Below are 22,527 nucleotides of genomic sequence, written 5' to 3'. Positions count from 1 at the left end.
TATTGTTTGCACCCCTGCTTGTAAGAGCACGATAGTGGAGAAAAATAAAATGTCCATGCTCGGAAGAATGCATCCATAAAATACAATATGTCCATACACTAGACTATTCAACATCTTTGCAAAAGAAAGAGCCTGAGCTCTGTGTAAGAACACGGATGAAACGCACAAACAGGGGTGAGCTGGTGAGGACAAAAGCAAGCTGTGGAAGGTCAGAGAGGTGAAGCTATTTATACAACATTTAAAAACAGGCAAGGCGATACTCTGTGTCAGTTACGGATTCACACATGTGTAGCAAAAGTATTTTTTTGTAAACATGAAAAACGACAAACACCTCCTTAAGGGTGGTGGTTACTTCTGGGAGGGAAGGGAAGGATTTGGAGAAGCCTAAGTACACAGAGGGTTCCAGTTATATTTGAAAAGTTATATTTCTTCAGCTGGACAGGGGTGGACATGGAGGTGCTTATTATGGTTATCTGGGATATTTTGTGTGTGTGCCTGAAATAGTCTTTTGCACGAGGAACCATAGCAGGGGTTTGTACTGCTGTGTTGACCTGGTCAGACAGACAGTGAGGGGTCATATGTGGCCTGCGTGTGCCTTGAAAAATACTAGAGCCACTCTGACAGGTAGATGGTGAGGGTTCCGTGAGATTCCTGCACGGGTGAATAAAGCCCCCAGCACAGTATCTGGCCTGTTGTAACTGCCATCAGCGTATTTGCTGAGAGCAATCATACCACTAAACAATCGCTCTGTTCTAGGTGCCATGTCTAGTGTTTTCATCCATTATTTTGTTTAACAGTATTTATTCAGTGTCTGTAGGAACAAAGCCCCCTGCACGGGTGCAATAGAGAGAAAACAGCATGATTCTCGTGAACATAGGGGGGAGGGCAGCCCAGTCTTCATGACGCACCCCGATAACTGCTAATGGCCAAGATGTGCCCTACTAGTTTGTAATCTTATTCTTTCTGGACAAGACACATCAATTTAATGTTACAGGTTTTTTTTTTTCTTTTCCTTTTTATCTCTTTTTTTGGCCCACGGATATGGGGGTGGGCAGGTGAGTAATCAACTGCGCAACATTTTTTTTGGGGGGGGCATGCCATGTGGCCTGTGGGATCCTAGTTCTCCGACCAGGGATTGAACCCTGGGCCCTCGGCAGTGAAAGTGCCGAGTCCTAACCACTGGACCACCAGGGAATTCCCCAACTGCACATTTGAAGTGCAGTTAATTCTTGATGTGATCTTTCAGTAAATATTTTATTTGGAAAAATATATAAAGTATATAAATAATATATAAGATATATACCAGACATCATATATATGATAGTCCATAGTATATATAATTATATATAAGATCATGTATATTGCATTTGTGATTGTATCAGGTACAATCATTACGTATTGTCAGTGTATAATATGTTACAAACTTTAAATGTTACTTTGACAATAATGCTCTGAGTACGACCAGCAATTGCTCCCATTTCATGAGGAGGAAACTGAGGCACGGAGGCAGCTGGACACTTGGCCAGGGGGACAGAGGCAGGAGACGGTCACAGGAGGAGTCCTTGGGAGCTGGAGAGGGGCAGACACGGGGGCGTGGGGAGGCAGAAGGCCCAGAGCCCAGCTTTAACCGGGGTGTATGCACCCCGGGGCCTGGGCTGGGCCTCCCCCGCACCATCACACCTGCCTCTCCCGGTCACTCTGGGTGACCCCACGCGGCAGTGTGGCTAAATGGGGAGGTGTAAAGCTCCCCAGATCATCAGTGAGCCTCTGGTGGGGCTGGAGAGGGCCAGAGGCCTGCAGCGGCCCCTCTCACCCTCCCGCTGGGGGACCCAGGTGGCCAGCTCTGCAGCCTGACCTTTCGGCTCCAGCCCAGCAGCTGCCCGGCAGGCCCTGCGGCCCCCCAGGGGAGGGACTCAGCTCTAGCCTGAGTGGGGTGGGGGCGCGGCAGGGGGCAGCCTCCTGGCTCTGCCTCTCTCTGGCTGATGCCTCTGTTTCTCCAGGGCTCAGTTTCCCCATCAGGAGATTGGAAGCCATCATCCTATTCATCCAAGCCTTGTCGGGGGGACTCCACAAAGTCTTGAATGAATTTTAAAAAGTTAAACAATAAAGAGCCAGGGCCTGACACCTTATAAGCATTGAATGAAGGGTCATCATTGCATTATTTAATTTTAGTTTTAGTTTTTGAATAGGTAACATGCTGTGGGGGAAATTCAAATAATACAAAAGGCGGAGTGATCAAAAGTTCCTCCAGGGGCTTCCCTGGTAGCACAGTGGTTAAGAATCCACCTGCCAATGCAGGGGACACGGGTTTGAGCCCTGGTCCGGGAAGATCCCACATGCTGCAGAGCAACTAAGCCCGTGCGCCACAACTACTGAGCCTGTGCTCTAGAGCCTGCAGGCCACAACTACTGAGCCCACGTGCCACAACTACTGAAGCCCATGCACCTAGAGCCCGAGATCCGCAACAAGAGAAGCCACCGCACTGAGCAACCCGCACACCGCAACAAAGAGTAGCCCCTGCTCTGCAACTAGAGGAAGCCCGCAGGCAGCAGCAAAGACCCATGCAGCTAAAAATAAATAAATAAATAAATAAATATTTTAAAAAAAGAATTACTATGCTGTATACCTAAAACTAACACAATATTGTAAGTCAACTATACTTCAAAAAAAAAAAAAAAGTTCCTCCAAAGTCACATATTGACACTGATTACTGACTCAATTAAAGCAGCAATAGAGGGCTTCCCTGGTGGCGCAGTGGTTGAGAGTCCGCCTGCCGATGCAGGGGACACGGGTTCGTGCCCCAATCCGGGAAGATCCCACATGCCGCGGAGCGTCTGGGCCCGTGAGCCATGGCCGCTGAGCCTGTGCTCCACAACGGGAGAGGCCACAACAGTGAGGGGCCCGCGTAAAGCAAAAAAAAAAAAAAAAAAAAAAAAGCAGCAATAGAAAATTGGGAAAATTGGGGGACGAAGAATACAGACTTGAGTATTAGCTTATTTTAAGGAATTACCGTTAGTGCTGTTCGATGTGATTCATAAAAGTTTGGCAGTTGAGCTGGAAATTTTCTTTCCTTTGGTGGAAACGTAAACCTGAGCATTGGGGCAGGATTTATCATGATGTCTGTAGTTTATTTAGTGACTTTTAGCTTTTTATGAGGGAAAGTGTCTAGCAGAACCAAAGGTAAAGAGTAAAGGAACTTCCCTGTGCCCAGCAGCACACGTGCTCTTGACTCAAGATCCCCACCCTCACTTGGGCCATGGTTTTCGTCTGCTGGAGTATTTGAAACCAAACACCAGGCAGTGTATCATTTTGCCCCAGATGATTTCCGTAGGCTGCAATTTACTTTAAAATACTCCATCCCCACAAAAGAAAAGAGAGAGAAAGAGAGTATGGCAAAAAGTAATGTTTGTGAAGTCTGGTCAGTGGAGTGGAGGGTGTTCCCTGTGGCTTTCCTTTTCCACTGTTCTGTGCTTGCAACTTTCCACAAACCTCGAAAAGTCAAAGAACAAAGCAAGTTCTGCCTCTGCACGGCGCCCCCCACCCCCCCAGCCCTGCCCAGGTTCCCAGGGCCGACACAGAAGCCAGTTTCCTGGGGATCCTTCCAGAGGCCCAGAGACATTTCTAGCTGCGTCTTTATTAATAGCAGGTTGTAGTAGTAGTTGAAACCTGATTGGGCAGGCGTCCGGGCTGAGTCACACAGGCCTGTCCCGGGTCACCCCACACCTCCTCCCCTCTGACCCCATGTAAGCCGATTGCCACTCAGAACCTCAGTTTCCTTTTCTGTAAACTGGGGATAAATCGCCACCCTTTTGGGTGGCTGGGAGGATGCAGTATAAAGGCCCCAGCGCAGAGCTGGGCTCAGAGCCTTGCTGAGTACATGAAAGAAGACTTTTCCCCAGAGTCTCTCTCAGCTATTAAGAGCTCCCGGGTCTGACGGGGGAGGGCTGGGGGTGGGGACTCTTGGTATTAGGGGGCTTTCGGAGTGGTCTCCCTGGTCCCCAGAGGCCCATGGAGGCAGGTGGATGCACAGAGCCCTGGGTCTCCCATCCCAGATAAGGTGTATGAAGGGGCCGGGCTCCCCTTTCTCTGCTGCCCTCAGGCCTGGCCCCTGGGGGTTCATAATATGTTTTGTCCCCTCTGTCCTGGGACCAGAGCCCAGAGTCCAAGCTGGTCTAAGTTTGGAAGGGGGAGGGAGGGGTGGGGGGGTGACAGGATGTCTCTGAGCTGTCACACACACCCCTGTCCCGGGCCCAGAAAAAGGGAGGGACAAAAGGCTTGGATAGAGTCAGAAACAAAGACAGGAGAGAGACGGAGAGACACTGGGGAGAGCAGGCCAGAGTGGGGGACAGAGTGCGGACATCCTGAAAGACAGACAGACAGACAGCGGCCACAGTGGGAAGAGCGTGGGGACAGGAGCGAGGGGCCGGGGACCAACAGACAGGCGGGGAGACCCACCCCGAGACCCGGGAGCTAGAAAAAGGGCAAGACAGAGACAGGGAGGTGTGGAGAGAGGGGACCAGACAGGCAGGGAAGTCTCTGGACTCGGACGCAGACCCTTCAGATGAGCTCCAGGCCTTGGCTCTGCTCAGGGGTGTAGTGGAGCTCAGTGGGCGTGCTGCTTTTGGGGAGCCCAGACCAGGGGTGCTTGCCCGAGGGCCAGCTGACACCAGGTCACCCTGAGATGGAGCTCAGGGACCCCAAGAACCAGGAGGATGGGGACCCGGAGGTGAGAGACAGGAGACGAGGGAGGGAGAGAGAGAGAGAGAGAGAGAGAGAGAGAGAGATGCAGGAGATGGAGAGGGCCAGGGGGCAGACACAGAGAGACACAGAGAGAAACATCAAAGACCCAGAAGAATATAAACCCGAGGACACACAGCAGGGCCAAGACCCCCGGGGGAAATGTACTCAGAAACAAAGAACAGGAAACCCAGGAAGGGAAGAGGATGGAGAAGGAGAGCGGCAGCGTCAGGGGCAGTGCAGGCCGCGCAGGCTGGGGCTTCTGGGGGCTCCCACAGACAGCAGATGGCAGTGGGCAGGGTCGCTGAGACAATCACCCATAACCCCGCCAGGACACAAAAACAGGTGGCCTGAGGGCGGGTGAGTCATTGTGACTCACCCTCCTCTCTGGGGACCGACCCCCCACCTCAGCCCTGGGCTGGGCCTCCAGGCCCCCCTGCTGCTCTAGGTGGGCCCCAGACTCACCCCCTCCCCACCTCTGTCCCTCTCCTGCAGGAGGACACAGCCACGGCCCTCCAGAGGCTCGTGGAGCTGACGGCCACCAGGGTGACCCCAGTGAGGAGTCTGCGTGTCCAGTATCACCTCATCCGGAAGCTCGGCTCCGGCTCCTACGGCCACGTGCTCCTTGCCCGGCCTCGCCGAGGGGGTGAGTTTGGCCACCAAAGGGCACAGTTCTTGATGTCCCCCAGGTTCCCCCCTCTGAAACCACTGAGACAGGGAGCAGCCTCACGGGGAGCTGATGAGGACCCTTCTTGATGGGGCTCCAGAAAGCTAAGAGCTCTGTGGTCTTCCAAAAAATGGAACTCACCCAGAGAGGGTGAGAGACTTGCCTGAGGTCACACAGCAAGGCGGGAGCACAACTTGGACTGAAATTCAAGTCGCCGCGTCCCCTACTTCATGCGAGAGGAAACTGAGGTCCAGAGAGGGTAAGGTGGTTGTGCAAGACCACACAGCAATCTAAGGCAGAGCAGAGAGAGTCCTCAGGGAAGGTCTCCTCCCACCCCCACTGCACAGATGGAGAAACTCGAGGTACAGAGAGGGCAGACGCCATGCCCTGCCCCTCTTGTTTTATGCGTAAGATGTCTGAGGCTCAGAGAGGTTGAGTGGCTTGCCTAAGGCCCCACAGCAAGATCAGAGCGCCCTGAGTTCCCTCCTGCCCCCACCTCCCCAGCAGGTCCGGCTGTGGCTCTGAAGCTCCTACCTCGGGACTTGGTCCTGAGAACCACTTTCCTGAGAGAGTTCTGTGTGGGCCGCTGTGTCTCATCACATCCAGGCCTGCTCCAGACCCTGGCAGGACCCCTGGAGACCCCCCGACACTTCGTCTTCGCCCAGGAGTATGCGCCCTGTGGGGATCTCAGCGGGATGCTGCAGGAACGGGTGAGGCAGGCACGCAAGGGACAGAGGTTGGGACTGCTGATCCCAGGTCTGGCTTTGTCCCTCCCCCAACCCTGTCTCCAACCCTGACCCCCAAATCTTAACTCCGCCCTAAGCCCCCAAACCACCTCCTTATTTCTAATTCTCAGTGCAGTTCCATGACTAACCCCATCCCTAATCCATCCAGGGCAGGGAGTTGGGATTGGGGTTGAGGATGGATCAGGTCAGATGAGGGGGTAGGGATGGAGACAGAGATGGGATTTTAATTGGCATTGGGAACGGGTGTGGGTGTGGGTGGAGTTGGATGGGCTGAGTTTACGGTTGATTACAGATTGGCCACGGGTGTGGAGAAGAGCATGGATGGGGCGGCAGAGTGAAGCAGAGATGGTTGAGGATGTGTGTGTAGATTGAGTTGGAGAAGGGCTGTAATGAAGTTCTCTCTAGAAAGACCAGGTCAGGACTGAATCCATGATATTCTGGGGGTACTTGAGTTTGAAGTTAGGGTGGGGCCATCTTTAGGAATAGACTTTGGATTTGAAATAGGGTTGGGGATAAACAGAAGGAAAAAAGGGAGAAAGAGGGCCTCCCTGGTGGCGCAGTGGTTGAGAGTCCGCCTGCCGATGCAGGGGATACGGGTTCGTGCCCCAGTCTGGGAGGATCCCATATGCCGCAGAGCGGCTGGGCCCATGAGCCATGGCCGCTGGGCCTGCGCGTCCGGAGCCTGTGCTCCGCAACGGGAGAGGCCACAACAGTGAGAGGCCCGCATACCGAAAAAAAAAAAAAAGAAAAAAAAAAAAGGGAGGAAGAGAAGGAGGGAAAGAGTAGGATGGATGGATGAATGGATGGATGTTTGGACGGATTGAAGGACACAGGGATGAATGGATGGATGTTGGCTATTAAATAACTGGAAAAATTATGGAATTGCTGACTAGCTGGTGGAATGGGTATTGAGTGGAAACCCTGCTGTATAGACCGTTGGATGGATGACTGGTTTGATGGATGGATTGCTGTCTTGCTGCCTGGCTAGCTGGATGGATCGATCTATCAATGGATTGATGAAATAAACTGTGGGACTTCAGAACTGGGTCTGAGTTAGAGATGGGACCTAAATTAGTACGGGACTAAGATTAGGATTAAGTGTGGGATTTGGGTTTTCATTGGAGATCTTGGTGGTCAGTTTAGAGGAGCTAAGAGATATAAGGAGTGGGTTTGAGTGTTAGGACAAAGTTGGATGGAAGTTAAAGAAGTTCTGGTTAGATTTGGGGTTCCAGTGAGGAAAACAATCTGGGAGTTGGTCTACAGGGGTACAGATGTGGGGGCAGCTTGTGGTTGAGGATGATCTGGAGAAGCTGTTGGGGGGATGTTTTGGGGACACTAGAGGTAGCCACTGGTCTGGGGATTTGGATTCTTGAACCCCAAGAAGCAACATAAAGAAGGAACCAAGGCAGCCTGACCTTCATCCTCTCTCTTTGACCCCAGGGCCTCCCAGAGCTGCAGGTGAAGCGGGTGATGGCCCAGCTAGCTGGAGCCCTGGACTTCCTCCATGGCCGGGGGCTGGTCCATGCGGACGTCAAGCCAGACAACGTGCTGGTCTTCGACCCTGTCTGCAGCCGTGTGGCCCTGGGTGACCTGGGTCTGACCCGGCCTGAGGGCAGTCCAACCTCTGCCCCGCCAGGGCCACTGCCCTCCGCCCCACCCGAGCTCTGCCTCCTGCTGCCCCCTGACACCCTGCCCCTGCGACCAGCAGTGGACTCCTGGGGGCTGGGGGTGCTTCTCTTCTGTGCGGCCATTGCCTGTTTCCCTTGGGGCGTGGCGCTAGCCCCTGACCCTGAGTTCGAGGCCTTTGCTGGCTGGATGACCACCAGGCCCCAGCCACTTCAACCACCGCCCCCTTGGGACCAGTTTGCGCCCCCGGCTCTGGCACTGCTCCAGGGGCTTCTGGACCTGGATCACCAGACTAGGAGCCCTCCACTGGCTGTCCTGGACTTCCTGGGGGATGATTGGGGGTTAAAGGAGAACAAAGAGAGATCTGGGGGCTTGGGGAGTATGTCCAGTGACGATGGGGAGGGGGAGGAAGAGGAAGGAGCAAGCCTGGAAGAGTGGTCAGAGGAGGAGGAGAATGACGACAAAGATGGTGGGAGGACGCGGACAGATGGGGGAGAGCCCTGACCCGGTGACTGGGACAGGTGCCCAGAGCTTGGGCCAAAGGCCCCTCCCCCAGCCCCCATGGCCACCTGGATGGAGAGACAGCTGCTCCCGGGAGGACAGAGATGGAACACATTGCATCTCTCCCAACTGAAGGCTGGACTTGTATCACAATTCCCCTCCCGACTGAGGACCCGGGAGTCCGGAACCCCCGGTAACTCCTCCCTCAGACCCAGGAGTCCAGGGCCCCAGCTCCTCCTCCCTCAGACCCATGGGTCCAGGCCCCCTCCTCCCTCAGACCCAGGGGTCCAGGCCCCCTCCTCCCTCAGACTCAGGGGTCCAGACCGCTCCCCCCTCAAGGACCCTTCCTCTCTCTTCTGTCCTGAACGTGTCTTCTTGAAGGAAGGTGCTGTTTCCCCTGTAGATCCATTTCTGCACGGTGGGGACATGTTGGGTGCTTATGGACTTGTGATGTGGTCACTCCTCTCCGTTAAGACCTTAGGTGACTCCCGCTGGCCTTGGCACCAAATCTGGGCTTTCCATATCCAACGCCATGGAAACCTCGCCTTCCATCTCTTCCACTTCCCTGGGCTCTGGGGGACATTAAGGGAGGCACTCATCCTTTCTGGACCTAAATCGACACACAGACAGGCACACACACACCCTCTCTTGCCTGCAGACGTTTGGAAACCCTGTGTTCTCCCCCGAGAATGCCTTCTTCCCAACTCCAGGCCTCCAGAAAGTAGACCCCGCCCCGGGGGCCTCTCCGGCTCCTCCGAAACTTGTAGCCCAGCGATCTGCGCCTCCACCTTTTCCATCTCCCCTCACAGGCTGCCCAGGATGGACTTGGTCTTGTTCACCTGTACATCCTCTCGGGCTGTGCTCTCACCTGGTGAGCCTCCTGTGCCAGCTCCCTGAGAGCACGAGCACCGTGGCGTGTGCTGGTCCCATCCACGCTGAGGGCCACGGCTGGTTTGCAGGGGTCTTTTGTTCACCCGGGCAGGCCTGATGCCACCCCCATCCCAGCACACAGACCCCTGACTTGTGAAGCTTCCCCCCTGCAGGGCAGGGGCTGCGAGGATCCGATGCCGCATGCCCCGCACCCAGCACGGTCATGGGGACCTGCTTCTTTCTGGGGAATCTGTCCTATGTGCTTTCTAGATTTAAAAACATGAGTTCACTCCATACAACGGGGTGTCCTGGATAGGACCCTGGGGCAGGTAAAGGTTGTTGGTGGACATGGGAAGCGTCTAGCATTTGACTGATGGTTACTGTCTTCATTTGGAAAAATGCACCGATGGCTGGGTGAGGGATTCACCTGGCAGGGAGCTAGGCGAGGCGACATGGGAGCTCAAAGCAGCTGTCCTGTACATCTAAAAATGATTCTGAAATAAAAATTAAATTTATAAAGAATCAAGTGAGTTCACATTGATCATCTCGATCTAAACCTGAGGGGGTGGGTGCAACCCTCCAGGACCCCGCCCCTGCCTCCTCCTCCAGCCCTGGGTGTCCCTGCCTGCTCCCCGCCCCCGCCCCGCCCCTTTGAAGTCTGCAGACTCATAACTGGGACTCCCCTCCCTTCCTCCCCTCCCCTCAGGGCCTTCACTTCCCAGTTGCTGCACCACCTGCTCCCCCTCTGCTCTGTGTCTGAGGTCATTTCTCACTGCATCGTTCTGGAATCTTGTTGTCTCATCCTTTCCCCACACAGGACCCCATGTCTCCTCCCCCGGACGCCCCTTACCAAACACTTGTGTCGGACCTGTCAGTGGGGCACTGATGGGGCAGCTGGCTGGAGTCAAGGCAGGGGCAAGCTGGAGAAATGATTCATCCTCTACAGGGGACCAGGACTCCTGGTCTGAGGCGGGAGGGGCTGGGGGCCCGGACCCCTGGGTCTGAGGGGGGAGGGGCTGGGGGTCCGGACCCCTGGGTCTGAGGGGGGAGGGGCGGGGGGTCCGGACCCCTGGGTCTGAGGGGGGAGGGGCTGGGGGCCCGGACCCCTGGGTCTGAGGGGGCAGGGGCTGGGGGCCCGGACCCCTGGGTCTGAGGGGGGAGGGGCTGGGGGTCTGGACCCCTGGGTCTGAGGGAGGAGGGGATGGGGTCTGGTCTGAAGTGACTTCCTGGCCTGGGACATCTGTCTGGCCAGAGCCAGTTCTGGGAGACAACGCACGATGTCGCTCTCCCCTTGAGGTTGAAGGGGCGAGGCCTGGGGCGGGGCTACGACCCCCTAGGTGGGGGCGGGGTCTTGCTGCAGGGCAGGCCTCTGCTGGCCTGGGCTCTGAGGGCTGGGCACTGACCACAGCGGGCAGCCGAAGGGTCAGGCAAGCCTTGGAGAAGGTGAGGTCCGGAGGTTGGAGCCCGGGTCAGGAGGACGCATGGGTCAGACCGCCTGAGGTGGGCCTGCGGGTGAAGCTGTGCAGGTGGTCAGAGTCGTGGGTTCTTTGGGGGATCAGGGGCTAATTACAGACCTTGAGACTGTAGAGTGGTTGAGTGTCAGGGACACAGAATCTTGGGGGCGTCCCAAGATGTGTGAGTTATATAAGGTCCTGGCAGAGGGGTCAGCTGGGTGTCTGGACCCCTGGGTCTGAGGAAGGAGGACCTGGGGGCCTGGACCCCTGGGTGTGAGGGAGGAGGGGCTGGGGCTATTGAGTTGGACCCCAGACCACTTAAGGGCTTGGTGATCATTCCCGAGTGCTTGCTCCCACCCAAGACGCAGGCGTCCCCCAGGCCCTGGTGTGAGCCACCCGCCCTCCACAGGCCCTGGGGGCAGAGAGCACCTGTTTGCTCTTAGGAGGCTGAGGCTGCTCACCCACCCCCAGGGCCCAAGTCTGTTTGCTTTGGAAACAGGTGGGGGGGTGTCTCGAGTTATCTGGTTCATCTTTCATCCTCAGGCCATCAGGTGGCGCAGGGATGTGGGGGTGGGGTGAGGGACATCTGTGGCCTCAGGCTTGACCTCACCCCAACCCGCGACTGGTCTCCCCACTCTCAAGACGCCTCTAATAAGAAGGGAAAACGAGTCACGATGGCCTGAGTCAATCAGCTTCCACCCTCTTCCTCAGATCCAGGAGTCCAGGTCCCCAGACCCTCCTCCCTTGGCCCCTGGTCTGGCAGGACCTAAGTCCTGGTCACCCTCTCTTCTGCCCTTGCAGAGATGCCTGGGAAGCCATCAGAGGAGAAACAGGTGGAGATGGGGGCTGTGGAGAACGGTGCTGGGGAGGACCTGGGGGGCCTCACGGCAGAGGAGCTGCGGCAGGGCCAGGAAGCGGCCCTGGCACTGGAGGACATGATGGCGCTGAGTGCCCAGACCCTGGTCCGGGCCGAGGTGGACGAGCTCTACCAGCATGTGTGTCCCCTGGGCCAGGGCCGCTTTGGCCGGGTCCTGCTGGTCACCCACCGTCAGAAAGGTACAAAGGCCTGGGGACAGAGGCGGGGGGCAGTGCTGTGGGCCCAGGCAGAAGCTAGCCAAGGCTGGGGAGTCTGTGGACCTCACTCAAGTCCGGCCTCTGCCCCTCCCAGGCTGTGTGTTCTCAGTAACTCCCCCACCCTCTCCGAACCTCAGCCTCCGCCTTTGAAAACATGGCTGACGATTCCTTCTCTGAAAGAACCGTGATTCCCTGAGGACATGTCAGTAGCTCTAGTTGCTGGGGACAGTGGGGAGGAAGACAGAGCCCCCTCTCATGGCCCTCACATGTGGCCGGCTTGGTGGTCATCGTGGGAGTGACGCAGGGCCATGCTGTCTGCCAGGCACTTAGAAGGCCAGCACACGGTGGTTGTGCAAGAAGTGCTCCCCAACCCCAATCTGGTCGTCACCTTCCAAGGAGACTGGAGGGCTCAGCCCTGTCCAGGGGGCTGCTGGGCCCCCAAGGAGGAGTCTGAGCCAGCCCGGCCTTCAGGGAGCTCCCAGCACGAATGGGGAGAGGGTGTGTTAGTTTCCTGTGATTGTCATAACAAAGTACCACAGACGAGGGGGGGCTCACAGTTCTGGAGGCGGGAGTCTGAGATCAAGGTGCCGGCACGGTTGGTTTCTCCTGAGGCCTCTCTCCTCGGCGTGCAGACGGCCACCTTCTCCCTGTGTCCTCACACCGTCTCCCCTGTGTGCATGTCTGTGTCCAAATCTCCTCTTCTTATAAGGACACCAGTCATACTGGACTAAGGACCACCCCAATGATCTCATTTTACCTCTTTCAAGACCCTCTCTCCAGGGAATTCCCTGGCGGTCCAGTGGTTAGGATTCTGCGCTTTCACTGCCGCGGTCCTGGGTTCAGTCCCTGGATGGGGAACTAAGATCCCGCAAGCCGTGGGGCGCAGCCAAATACAGGCATATTCTGTGATACTGCAGGGTGAGAGCTTTAACATATGAATTTCGCAGTGGGGAGTCGGGGGGGAGGGACACAAGTCAGCCCATAACAGAGAAAGATGCAAAAAGGTGCAGACCTGGGTCATCACAGAACTTGGAGGCCATAATGGGGAACAGAGGGTTTGTAAGGGGGCCTCATCCAGGTCCTCAGAATCGAAGGCAGCTTGTGCTTGAGGGTGGGAATTCAGGGCATTGTCGATAAACAGAAGAGGTACTGCTGCACCCAGCTGGGGAGGGGGAGGGGAATGGTTAGCATTTTAGGTAAGGGCGTGACCCTCCCCCATCACACACAGCCTCTTGGGCAAGGTTGGGCCCTGGCAGCTGGTGACTCAAAAATTGAAGAAACCATATGCTATTTGTCTTTCTCTGACTTACCTCACTCAGTATGACAATCTCTAGGTCCATCCATGTTGCTGCACATGGCACGATTTCATTCTTTTTTATGGCTTGAGGAATACTCCATTCTGTGTTTAGCCATTCATCTGTCTATGGGCATTTAGGTTGCTTCCATGTCTTGGCTATTGCAAATAGTTCACTATGAACATTGGGGCGCATGTGTCTGAATGGAGTCTTTTCCAAATATATGCCCAGGAGTAGGATTGCAGGATCATATGATAACTCTGTTTTCAGTTTTTTAAGGACCGTAACGGAAAAGAAAAAAACAAAAATTGAAGAAACCAGAGTTTCTGCCTTCTGGGAGTTTACATTCTAGGAAGTTGTTTCCACGTGTGGCAAAACTCACAGTAATTCCTTAGTGGGCTCTAATACCCAGTTCAGGGTATCTTTTCCCCAGCTGCCTCAAACATGGCTTTTTGGCATGGGTTTGCTAGAACGAGGGGCCCAATAAAATTATTGGAGGTTCTGAGTTCGGTTTTCATGGTACCATCCTACCTGCTCCAAGACAGCAAAGTAGGAACTCACTAAATACTATTATCATTATCATTATCATTACCACTAGCGTTGTTTCAGTGGCCACGCTGTTTTAGGGCAGGCTTGGCAGGGGGCAGGCGGTGGAGGGGGTGAGGGCGGCATACGGGAGAGAGTCCAGGCTGAGGGGCAGGAGGGCTGGCCCTAGGCTCGTGCCCCTCTCACCCCTGTCCCTGCTCCATCAGGCACAACCTTGGCCCTGAAGCAGCTCCCAAAGGCCTCCACCACCCTCCGAGGCTTCCTGTATGAGTTCTGTGTGGGCCTCTCCCTGGGATCGCACTCGGCCATCGTGGCGGCCTACGGCATTGGCGTGGAGTCAGTCGACTCCTACAGCTTCCTGACCGAGCCTGTCCTGCATGGGGACCTCATCGCCTTCATCCAGCCCAAGGTGGGTCAGCCTCCCATGGCTCAGGGGGTCCCACATGGACAGCCCTACCCAACCTGGGCCCCAGGAATCACACTCACTGCATCGTGACTCAGGTAGCCCTGCAGAGGCCCGCAGGTCTTGTGGAATTGTGAGGCCTCTAAGGAGTTCACGGCCGCCACAGAATCAACACTGCACCCTACTGAGGTTCACCAGGGCCCATGGGGCTCACACCAGGCCTCAAGGGGCTCACACCAGGCCTCATGGGGCTCACACCAGGGCCCACGGGGCTCACACCAGGGCCAACGGGGCTCACACAAGGGCCAACGGGGCTCACACCAGGCCTCACCGGAGCCACCCTCTTTGGGGCCCTCCATCCCCTGGGCCTGCTCCCCGGGGCCAAGGACAAGGGCTACAGCACCGTTCCCTTCTGGCTGGCAGGCAGGGTGGTGGACCCTGACACCTGTCACCCACAGGTGGGCCTCCTGCAGCCAGCAGCCCAGCGCTGTGCGGCCCAGCTGGCCTCAGCCCTGGAGCACATTCACTCCCGCGGCCTGGTGTACCGGGACCTCAAGCCGGAGAACGTGCTGGTGTGTGACCCAGCCTGCCGGTGGGTCAAGCTGACCGACTTCGGCCACACGCGGCCCCGCGGGACCCTGCTGCGCCTGGTGGGGCCGCCCATACCCTACACGGCCCCGGAGCTCTGCGGCCCCCCGCCCCTCCCCGAGGGCCTGCCCATCCAGCCCGCCCTGGACGCTTGGGCACTGGGCGTCCTGCTCTTCTGCCTTCTCACTGGCTACTTCCCCTGGGACCAGCCCCTGGTGGAGGCCGACCCCTTCTATGAGGACTACGTCATCTGGCAGGCCTCAGGCCAGCCCCAGGCCCGTCCTCAGCCCTGGCTTGGCCTGACGCCCGTGGCGGACGCTCTCCTGTGGGGGCTGCTGGACCCTCACCCCCGAAGGAGGAGCCCTGTGAGCTCCATCCGGGACTACCTGGGGCGGCCCTGGAGGCAGCGGGAGGGGGAGGCTGAGGAGGTGCCCCAGGGGGACGAGGGGGACCCAGAGTGAGAAGCGCGGGGCCAGCCCGGGCCCAGCCCGGCCTGGGGAGGCTCCGGAAGGCAACCCCAGCCCGCATCCTGAGGTCTCCTCTGCATTCATGGGTGGCGGCTGGCTGCTCTGCTGTCTGTTGGTCTCTGTCTCATGATTTTCCCCTTTCTGTCCTTACTTCCCAGGCGGGGCGTCTGTCTGCTGCCTTGGTCCGGGGGAAGGGGGTCTCTGAGAGCACCCCGCGTCTGTCCACACCTGCCCCGTCGTCCCCGGGCCTTGGCACCCGCTGCTCCCTTTGCCTGCGGTGCTCTTGGTGCTTTCCCGCACCTCCTGCCAAGCTGTCTCAGCCAGGCCGCCCCTCACCACCGGCGGGACGCTACAGCCGCCCCCCAGCCTGCACTCCCAGCCGCCTGCTCTCGCTCCGCTCCCCTTTCCTCTGTGACACTCACTCCCTTCCAGCCGTACCATTTATTTATTCGTAGGGCTTATTCTGTGTGTCCGGCTGGAACGTGGGCTCCCGGGGGCCCAGGATCTCAGCCTGTCCTGCTCTCTGATGGATGCCACGTAGAAGAGGTGATCCTGCCCCGTGTAGGTGGTCCACAGATGCTGATTCAGTGAACGGGCCCCCTGGTTCTGCACGGCCTCCCTCCGGGTATGCCTGTCTTCCTGCCCTTGTCTGTTCTGTCCTGCTGGGCCCACACCCTCTTGATAATGTGCTTTGTCTTCTCTGTCACCCCAACCGCTCTCTGCAAATAAAGTCCATCTGGCACGTAGGTCCCCCGTGACGCTGTCGGTCTGGCAGTGTGGGAAAGGCTGGCGTGTGCGTGCCTGTGTGGAGGAGAGACAGAGACAGGGAGAAAGAAGGGAGAGACAGACAGAGGCAGAAGGAAGGGCAGACAGCGGTCCCACCGGGGGCTCCTGCGAGGTGCTGGCTCCGCGTGTGAGTTTGTGGTGTGCCTGGGAGTAAATGTGTCAGCACTGTTTGCACCTACTCTGCACACGTATGTGTGAGGAGAGCGATGAGCCTCCAGAGCTGGAAAGTGTTCAGCTGTTCTCGGGTGGGGAGGAACTTGAGTGTGTATTTCCGGGTATTTGTGTGTCCATGAGTGTCTGAGCCCACGTGTGTGTGTAAATAATGGTGTGTGTTTGTGTGTGTGAGAGAGAGAGACATGAGGGTTTGAATGTGTCTCACCCTATGCAGACGACATGAGTGCGTGGGTTTTGTGTGTCTACAAGCATCTGAGCCCCCGTGTGCTCGTGAGGGGAGAGAATGGAAGTCTGCGTGCATCTCAGTGTGCAGTGAGATGTCTGCGTGTCTGTGAGACCTTGCGCCTGTATGTGGTATGTGGTGCGTGTGTGTGTGTGCGTGTGTGTGTGTAGCAGGGGGAAGACAAGTCACAGGCGCGGCTGCCAGTCACCAGCTGGGCCCTCCTCTCCTTCACACCCACCCAACCCCGCCACCCGTCTCCCTGGCCCCTTCTTGGCAGCCACCCTGTTTACAAACACTCTCTCTTCCTCTCTGTGCCCTCCTTGGCCGCCCGCCTAGAGAATGGCTACAACTCAGGGCTAGATCATGTGTCACCCTCTCCCTGGCCCTGCACCCCCCAGGGCCCCTGCTGTGGCCACCAAGGTGTTGCCTGGAGGGGAGGGGTGTGGTGGAGGCAGCCTGTGTGGAGTGACCCCAAGGATCCTTTCAACTAAGTTCAGTCCAGAGACGTGGGGACATGGACCCCTGTCCCGGGCAATCCAGGTGAGCTTCCTGGAGTAAGGGGAGAATAATAAGACGGTGGGTGCAGAAGGGGGAGCATGAGCAGGACCTCCTGCCACCTCACCCGTGAATCTGAAATAACGCAAGCAATTAGGCCAAGAATGAGTCCCAAAAAAGCTGGAGGTGGCTGGGGAGTGGAGTGGGGCTGAGGGGCGGGGAAGTGGAGAGGAGCAGGGTCTGGGTGGGGGGCACAGAGGGTGCTAATTGGTGGCATCAGCTGGGGATTAACTGGGAGGTGATAATGACCCAGTGATGGGCCCCCGCAGGAGGGCTGGAGGAAGAGACAGGAGTGGATGGGATGGTGCTAATTTAGCGTTAACTTAATTACAGGACACATAATACTAATCTAATACTTTACTCGAATGAAGCCGCTTACCCCTCAAGCAGCTCCCAGCAGGTGGCACGTCCTGAACACGCTGGACACAGGTGGTCCAGAGCAGCCAAGGTACCTGCCTGAGGTCACACAGAAGGTTGGGCAGAGGGAGGATTCAAATCCAGGCCAGCTCTTCAACTGTCCAAGGTCCATGCTCTTTCTTACTTACTTACTTACTTATTTATTTCTTGGCCGCGCTGTACGGCATGTGGGATCTTCGTTCCCCGACCAGGGATCGAACCTGCACCCCCTGCATTGGAAGTGCAGAGTCTTAACTGCTGAACCGCCAGGGAAGTCCCAAGGTCCATGCTCTTAAATTGTAGGAGTGTCCTGTGGCCGTCAGGACCTGGGGGAGAAGTCTTGATGGGACTGGGGGCCTGAGCACACGTGTGTGAGCGTGGATGTGAGTGTGACAGAGTAAGGATGAGTGTGAGTATGTGGCTGTGTGTTGCTGAGGTGGCCGCCCCTCCCTTGGAGGAGATGCGAGTTGGGACACCTACATGGAAAGGAAGGTCGAAAAGCTTTCGGACCCAGGCAAGGGCCGTAGTGGAAAGACAGTAACATGTGCTGATGAGGAGGTGGAGAAGTTGGAGCCCTCCTATGGGGCTGGTGGAATGTAAAAGATGGGGCAGTTGCTTTGGAAGACTGCCTGGCAGTTCCTCAAAATGTTAATTAACTATGGAGCTACGATATGGCCCAGCAATTCTGCTCCTAGGTAAATGCCCATGAGAAATAAAAACATGCCTCCACACAAATGTTCACGGCAACATTGCTCACAATAGCGAGAGTAGAAACAACCCAAATGTCAAGCCACTAACAAAGGGATAAAAGAAATGTGGTCTAGGGAATTCCCTGGCGGTCCAGTGGTTAGGACTCCACGCTTTCACTGCTGAGGGCCCAGGTTCAATCCCTGGTTGGGGAACTAAGATTTCATAAGCCGCATGGTGCAGAAAAAAAAGAAAGAAATGTGGTCTATCCATCCAGTGGAGTATTACTCAGCCATAAAACGGAAGGAAGCACTGACACATGCTACATCATGGACGAACCTCAAAAACACAGAGCCAGCCACAGAAGATGACCTACTGTAGGATTCTGTGTACCCACAGAGGAAGAAAGATTAGTGATTGCCAGGGGAAATGGGGAGTGACTGACTACTCATGGGTACAGGCTTGCTTTTTAGGGGTGGCGATAGTGGTGGAAAAGCTCTAAAATTAGATTGTGCTAAATGTTGCACAATTCTCTGAATATATTAAAAGTCATTGAATTGTACATTTAAAAAGGGTGAATTTTGGATGGACCTAGAGATTATCATACTAAGTGAAGTCAGAGAAAGACAAATATCATATGATATCACATACACGGAATCTAAAAAAATGATAAAATGAACTTATTTATGAAACAGAAATACACTCAGACTCAGAAAACAAACTTATGATTACCAAAGGGGAAAGGGGGAGGGAGGGATAAATTAGGAGTTTGGGGTTATAATATACACACCACTATATATAAAATAGATAACCAACAAGGTCCTACTGTATAGCACAGTGAACTATACTCAGTATCTTGTAACAACCTATAATTGAAAAGTATCTAAAAAAGAATATATATATATATATATATATATATATATTCTAAGAAAGAATAGATATATGTATAACTGAATCACTTTGCTGTACACCTGAAATTAACACACTGTAAATCAACCATATTTCAATAAAATTTTTAGAACAGTGAAATTGGCATGTAAATTTCATCTCAATGAGGCTGCTTAAAAGAAAAAAAACCAAAACTGGCATTTCCACGGTTCTCATGCTGTGACCTTGATTAGATTCCTTTCCTTCTCTGAGCCTCTGAGTTCACATTAAAAAGAAAATGAAAAAGGAAAAATCCTGCCCTTTTTCTAATACTGCTGAATTCAGGACCCACTCATCACACAGGACCCGTTCACGTCTCTCTCCATTTTACAGACGAGATTTTCGAGGCCCCTACTTTCCAAAGACCCTAAAGTCAAACGGTGGCAGAATCTGATTCCAAAGCCTTTGGTCTTGACTCCCCACTCACCCCCCACCCCACAAAGTGCACCTGGGCCCGTGATCACCAAGGAAGTTCTGTCTACACCTCAGCTGGGGAACCCCAAGTATACAAGCAGGACCAGTTACAAAATTTGTAGGTGTCCAGTACAAAATGAAAACGTGGGACTTCCCTGGTGGTTCAGTGGCTAAGACTCCGTGCTCCCAATGCAGGGGGCCCGGGTTGGATCCCTGGTCAAGGAACTAGATCCTGCATGCCACAACCAAGAGTCCACATGCTGCAGTGAAGATACCGCGTGCTGTGACTAAGACCCGGCACAGCCAAATAAATAAATAAATATTTTAAAAAAGAAAACGTGGGGTTTCTTGTTAAAAAAAAAAAAACTTGTGGGCTTCCCTGGTGGTGCAGTGGTTGAGAGTCCGCCTGCCGATGCCGGGGATGTGGGCTCGTGCCCCGGTCTGGGAGGATCTCGCAGCCCGCGGAGCGGCTGGGCCCGTGAGCCATGGCCACTGGGCCTGCGCGTCTGGAGCCTGTGCTCCGCAACGGGAGAGGCCACAGCAGTGAGAGGCCCACGTACCGCAAAAATATAAATAAATAAAAAAGCTTTTTCCCTCCATGCCCACCCCCACCTTTGCTACTGAATATCATGCTCCCTGGGCACCAGGATAATCACTGGTAGACCCTCAAAGCGGTAGGGGGTCATGGAGCCTGCCTGAGGCTGGACAGCCAGGGGTCTGGCCACCAGAACCTATAGGGGACGTGGGGCTTTGCATGAGCCCCCGCTCCCAGTGCCCAGAGAATGCTTCCTTGTCCCATCGACCTCAAAACACAGAATCATCCATTGCAAACACAAAATCAAAAATCATGATGCACAGGACTTCCCTGGTGGTCCAGTGGTTCCAATGCAGGGGGCCCGGGTTTGATCCCTGGTTAGGGTACTAGGTCCCACATGCCACACAGTGTGGCCTAAAAAACCCAAGAAAACGAAAAAATCACAACGCGCGTCAGATCGACTAACGGCCGCAGAACGTTAAAGCTGTGGGGCTGCAGCCAACCCACACCCTCCTTGCGGGAAAGCGTTCACCTGGGACCCAGAAGGGCGCCAGCCTTGTAGGGCCTCAGAGACACTGTTCTCTGCATGAGTTCATTTTTAGTTCTGCTCAAGTACAGACATGCAAATGACTTGGGCAGCACCCCCGCATCACCAGCACCCCACCCTGCACCCCAACCCCTGACCTTGTTAAAACGCAGATTCTGATCCGGTGGGTCTGGGTGGCACCCGAAATTCTGCTTTTCTAACCAGCTCCCGGGGGCGGCCGACGCTTCTGGTCCATGGGTCACACTTTGAGGTGCAAGGAATTGTGAGAACACGAGTTTAGAGTATTGATCCCACATTCCAGCTAAACTCTCATTAATGCTAAACATTTGTCCGCTTGATTCTTTGCGGTTTTCTATGTGGTCAGTCACATCGCCTGTGGGAAATGACAGATCTGTGCCTCCCTCTCCACCCTTTGTCTGATTAAGGATGTTCCCTCTGCTCCTACTTTGCGAAGAGTGTGTGTGTGTGCCTGTTTGTAAACCATGAATGGGTGTTAATTTTGTCAAATGTTTTCTCTGCATCAAGCTTGCTAGGCCTCTGCGGCTACTGTTTTGGGCTTGTTGCAAACTGGCAGGCACAGGATCAGGCTCAGATGTCCTGTGGGAGGTGTCCAGGGTCAGGGCCAGCAGTAGGTGGGGGTTGGCCTCCTATCCTGGCCATGGGCCCTGAGGCCAGATGTTTCGGCTTAGCTGCCTGGCCAAGCAGGGATAGAGTGACCGGATAATTAAGCACCCGCTTCTTTAGGGCTGGCAGGAGGTGGCAGGGGGTGGAGGGACCTCGGGCCCGAGTGCCCAGTAGCTCCCCCAACCCTGGCTTGCAGAGGGGCGCCAGGAGCCTGAACCCCCAGTGGGGCCCTCTGGGGTGACCTGGAGTAGTGGTGCACCTGCTCCCACCTGCGAACGAAAAAGGGGACCTCTTGCTTCCAAGTTGGGGTGCCATCCTTGAAGCCCCGACTAGCTGGGACAGCAAGAGGAATGTATGCAGAGGCCCTCCCCAGGTTACTAGTCAGCAGTTATTTAAGTCTTAGGGCTTAATGAGACCCGGGGAACAGGATTCGCAGTGTGCTCCTTCATCTGTTGGCAAGGGCAGACAGTTCGTCTATCAAGACCCTCGGACAATATCCTTCCCCGCCCCCAGCAGGTAACTGGACCCTGCTGGCCTTTGCAGGACTGCGGGGGCAGCAGCTCCATGACCTTCCAGGACCTCTGAGCCAGGCTCCAGTCTGGGGAGAGGTGGGGAGGAGGGAATGGTTCCCTGCCTGAGGCTGCAGGAGCCAGAATACAAGTTGGGGGGTCTTCCAAGACAGCCCCCACTTTACAAGCTGAGGCTGAGAGAGGAGGGGGCCCACCTAAGGACACTCAGCGGGAGGCCGTCGTGGAAGCCTAACCTGGAACCCCAGGCCAAGTCTGACACCAAGGAATTTGCATTGTGTTATTCTGAGTCCCCGCAGCTCCTCTCTGTGGACTGAGGCAAGGGGTTGCCCTCTCTGAGCTTCAATGCCCTTTCTGAAACAGGGGCCAAGTTCCTCCCTCCAAGGGCTATAGTGAGGGTGGGATGTAGTGTATTAAGAGTCCACATTGTGTCGGGCACAGAAAAGCACGGTTAGGAGCCGTCATGGTCACTCTTGTTAACTGAGCACGTGTGCTAAGCTCTGTCCTCACCTGCACTAGTTCACCTAATCCTCACAACCACCCCAGGAGGCAGGCACGACCACTATCCCCATTGTACAGGTGGAAAAACTGAGGCTGGAGAAAGGAAATTAACTGCTAGAGTCCCAGAGCCAGGACGCAGCCTTGAATCCAGGCTAATCTGATTTGGGCATGTAATATCTTCTGAGCAAGGGCCCTGGGTCAGACAGGCCTGGGTACCAATCATGACTCTACTACATGCTCCCTGAGTGACCTGGGGAACACAAACAAATGTCTCTGTGCCTCACTGCCCTGATCTGTAAAATGGGGATAAATACAATAATACCTATCACATATTGAGCACTTATCAAGAGCCAGGCCCTGTGCTAAGCACTCTCACGTAGGTATTAATCTATCAGTTAATCTTCACAGTGGCCCCTGAGGTGCGTACTATTACTATTTTCCCTTTTAGAGATGGGGGAAACTCAGACCAAGAAGATAAGTAACTGGCTCAGGGTCATGCCCTCAAGGGCTCAAACTCAGGCATTTAGGCTCCAAAGTTCACCCTCCCCCTGCTGAGCTGTGGTAAGGTACCCTCTTCAGTGCGTGTTCATGAAGGTAAAATGACATCATGCACGCAATGCCCTCAAAACAGAGCCTGACCCACAGGAGGTGCCCAGT

General features: G+C 55.2%; 2 protein-coding genes across 2 annotated transcripts; both read left to right on the top strand.

The window, feature by feature from the left end:
* Positions 1 to 4,681: 4,681 nt before the first annotated feature.
* SBK3 (SH3 domain binding kinase family member 3) lies at positions 4,682 to 8,280 on the top strand (the record flags this gene model as incomplete). Its single annotated transcript, XM_082606916.1, has 4 exons — positions 4,682 to 4,726; positions 5,233 to 5,383; positions 5,912 to 6,114; positions 7,591 to 8,280. The coding sequence occupies 4 exons, from the start codon at positions 4,682 to 4,684 to the stop codon at positions 8,278 to 8,280; spliced, it is 1,089 nt and encodes a 362-aa protein (XP_082463042.1).
* A 3,124-nt stretch (positions 8,281 to 11,404) lies between these two features.
* Positions 11,405 to 15,115, top strand: SBK2 (SH3 domain binding kinase family member 2; the record flags this gene model as incomplete). Its single annotated transcript, XM_082607531.1, has 3 exons — positions 11,405 to 11,657; positions 13,723 to 13,925; positions 14,378 to 15,115. 3 exons carry the CDS (start codon positions 11,405 to 11,407, stop codon positions 14,966 to 14,968), a joined length of 1,047 nt encoding a protein of 348 aa, XP_082463657.1. The 3' UTR covers positions 14,969 to 15,115.
* Positions 15,116 to 22,527: the final 7,412 nt, after the last annotated feature.

The sequence above is a fragment of the Mesoplodon mirus genome, assembly GCF_964341445.2.
Source record: "Mesoplodon mirus genome assembly, chromosome: 19".
In the NCBI taxonomy this organism is placed as follows: Eukaryota; Metazoa; Chordata; class Mammalia; order Artiodactyla; family Ziphiidae; genus Mesoplodon; species Mesoplodon mirus.
The sequence above is the reverse complement of the archived record's forward strand: the minus strand, read 5'-3'. Positions and strand labels throughout refer to the sequence as shown.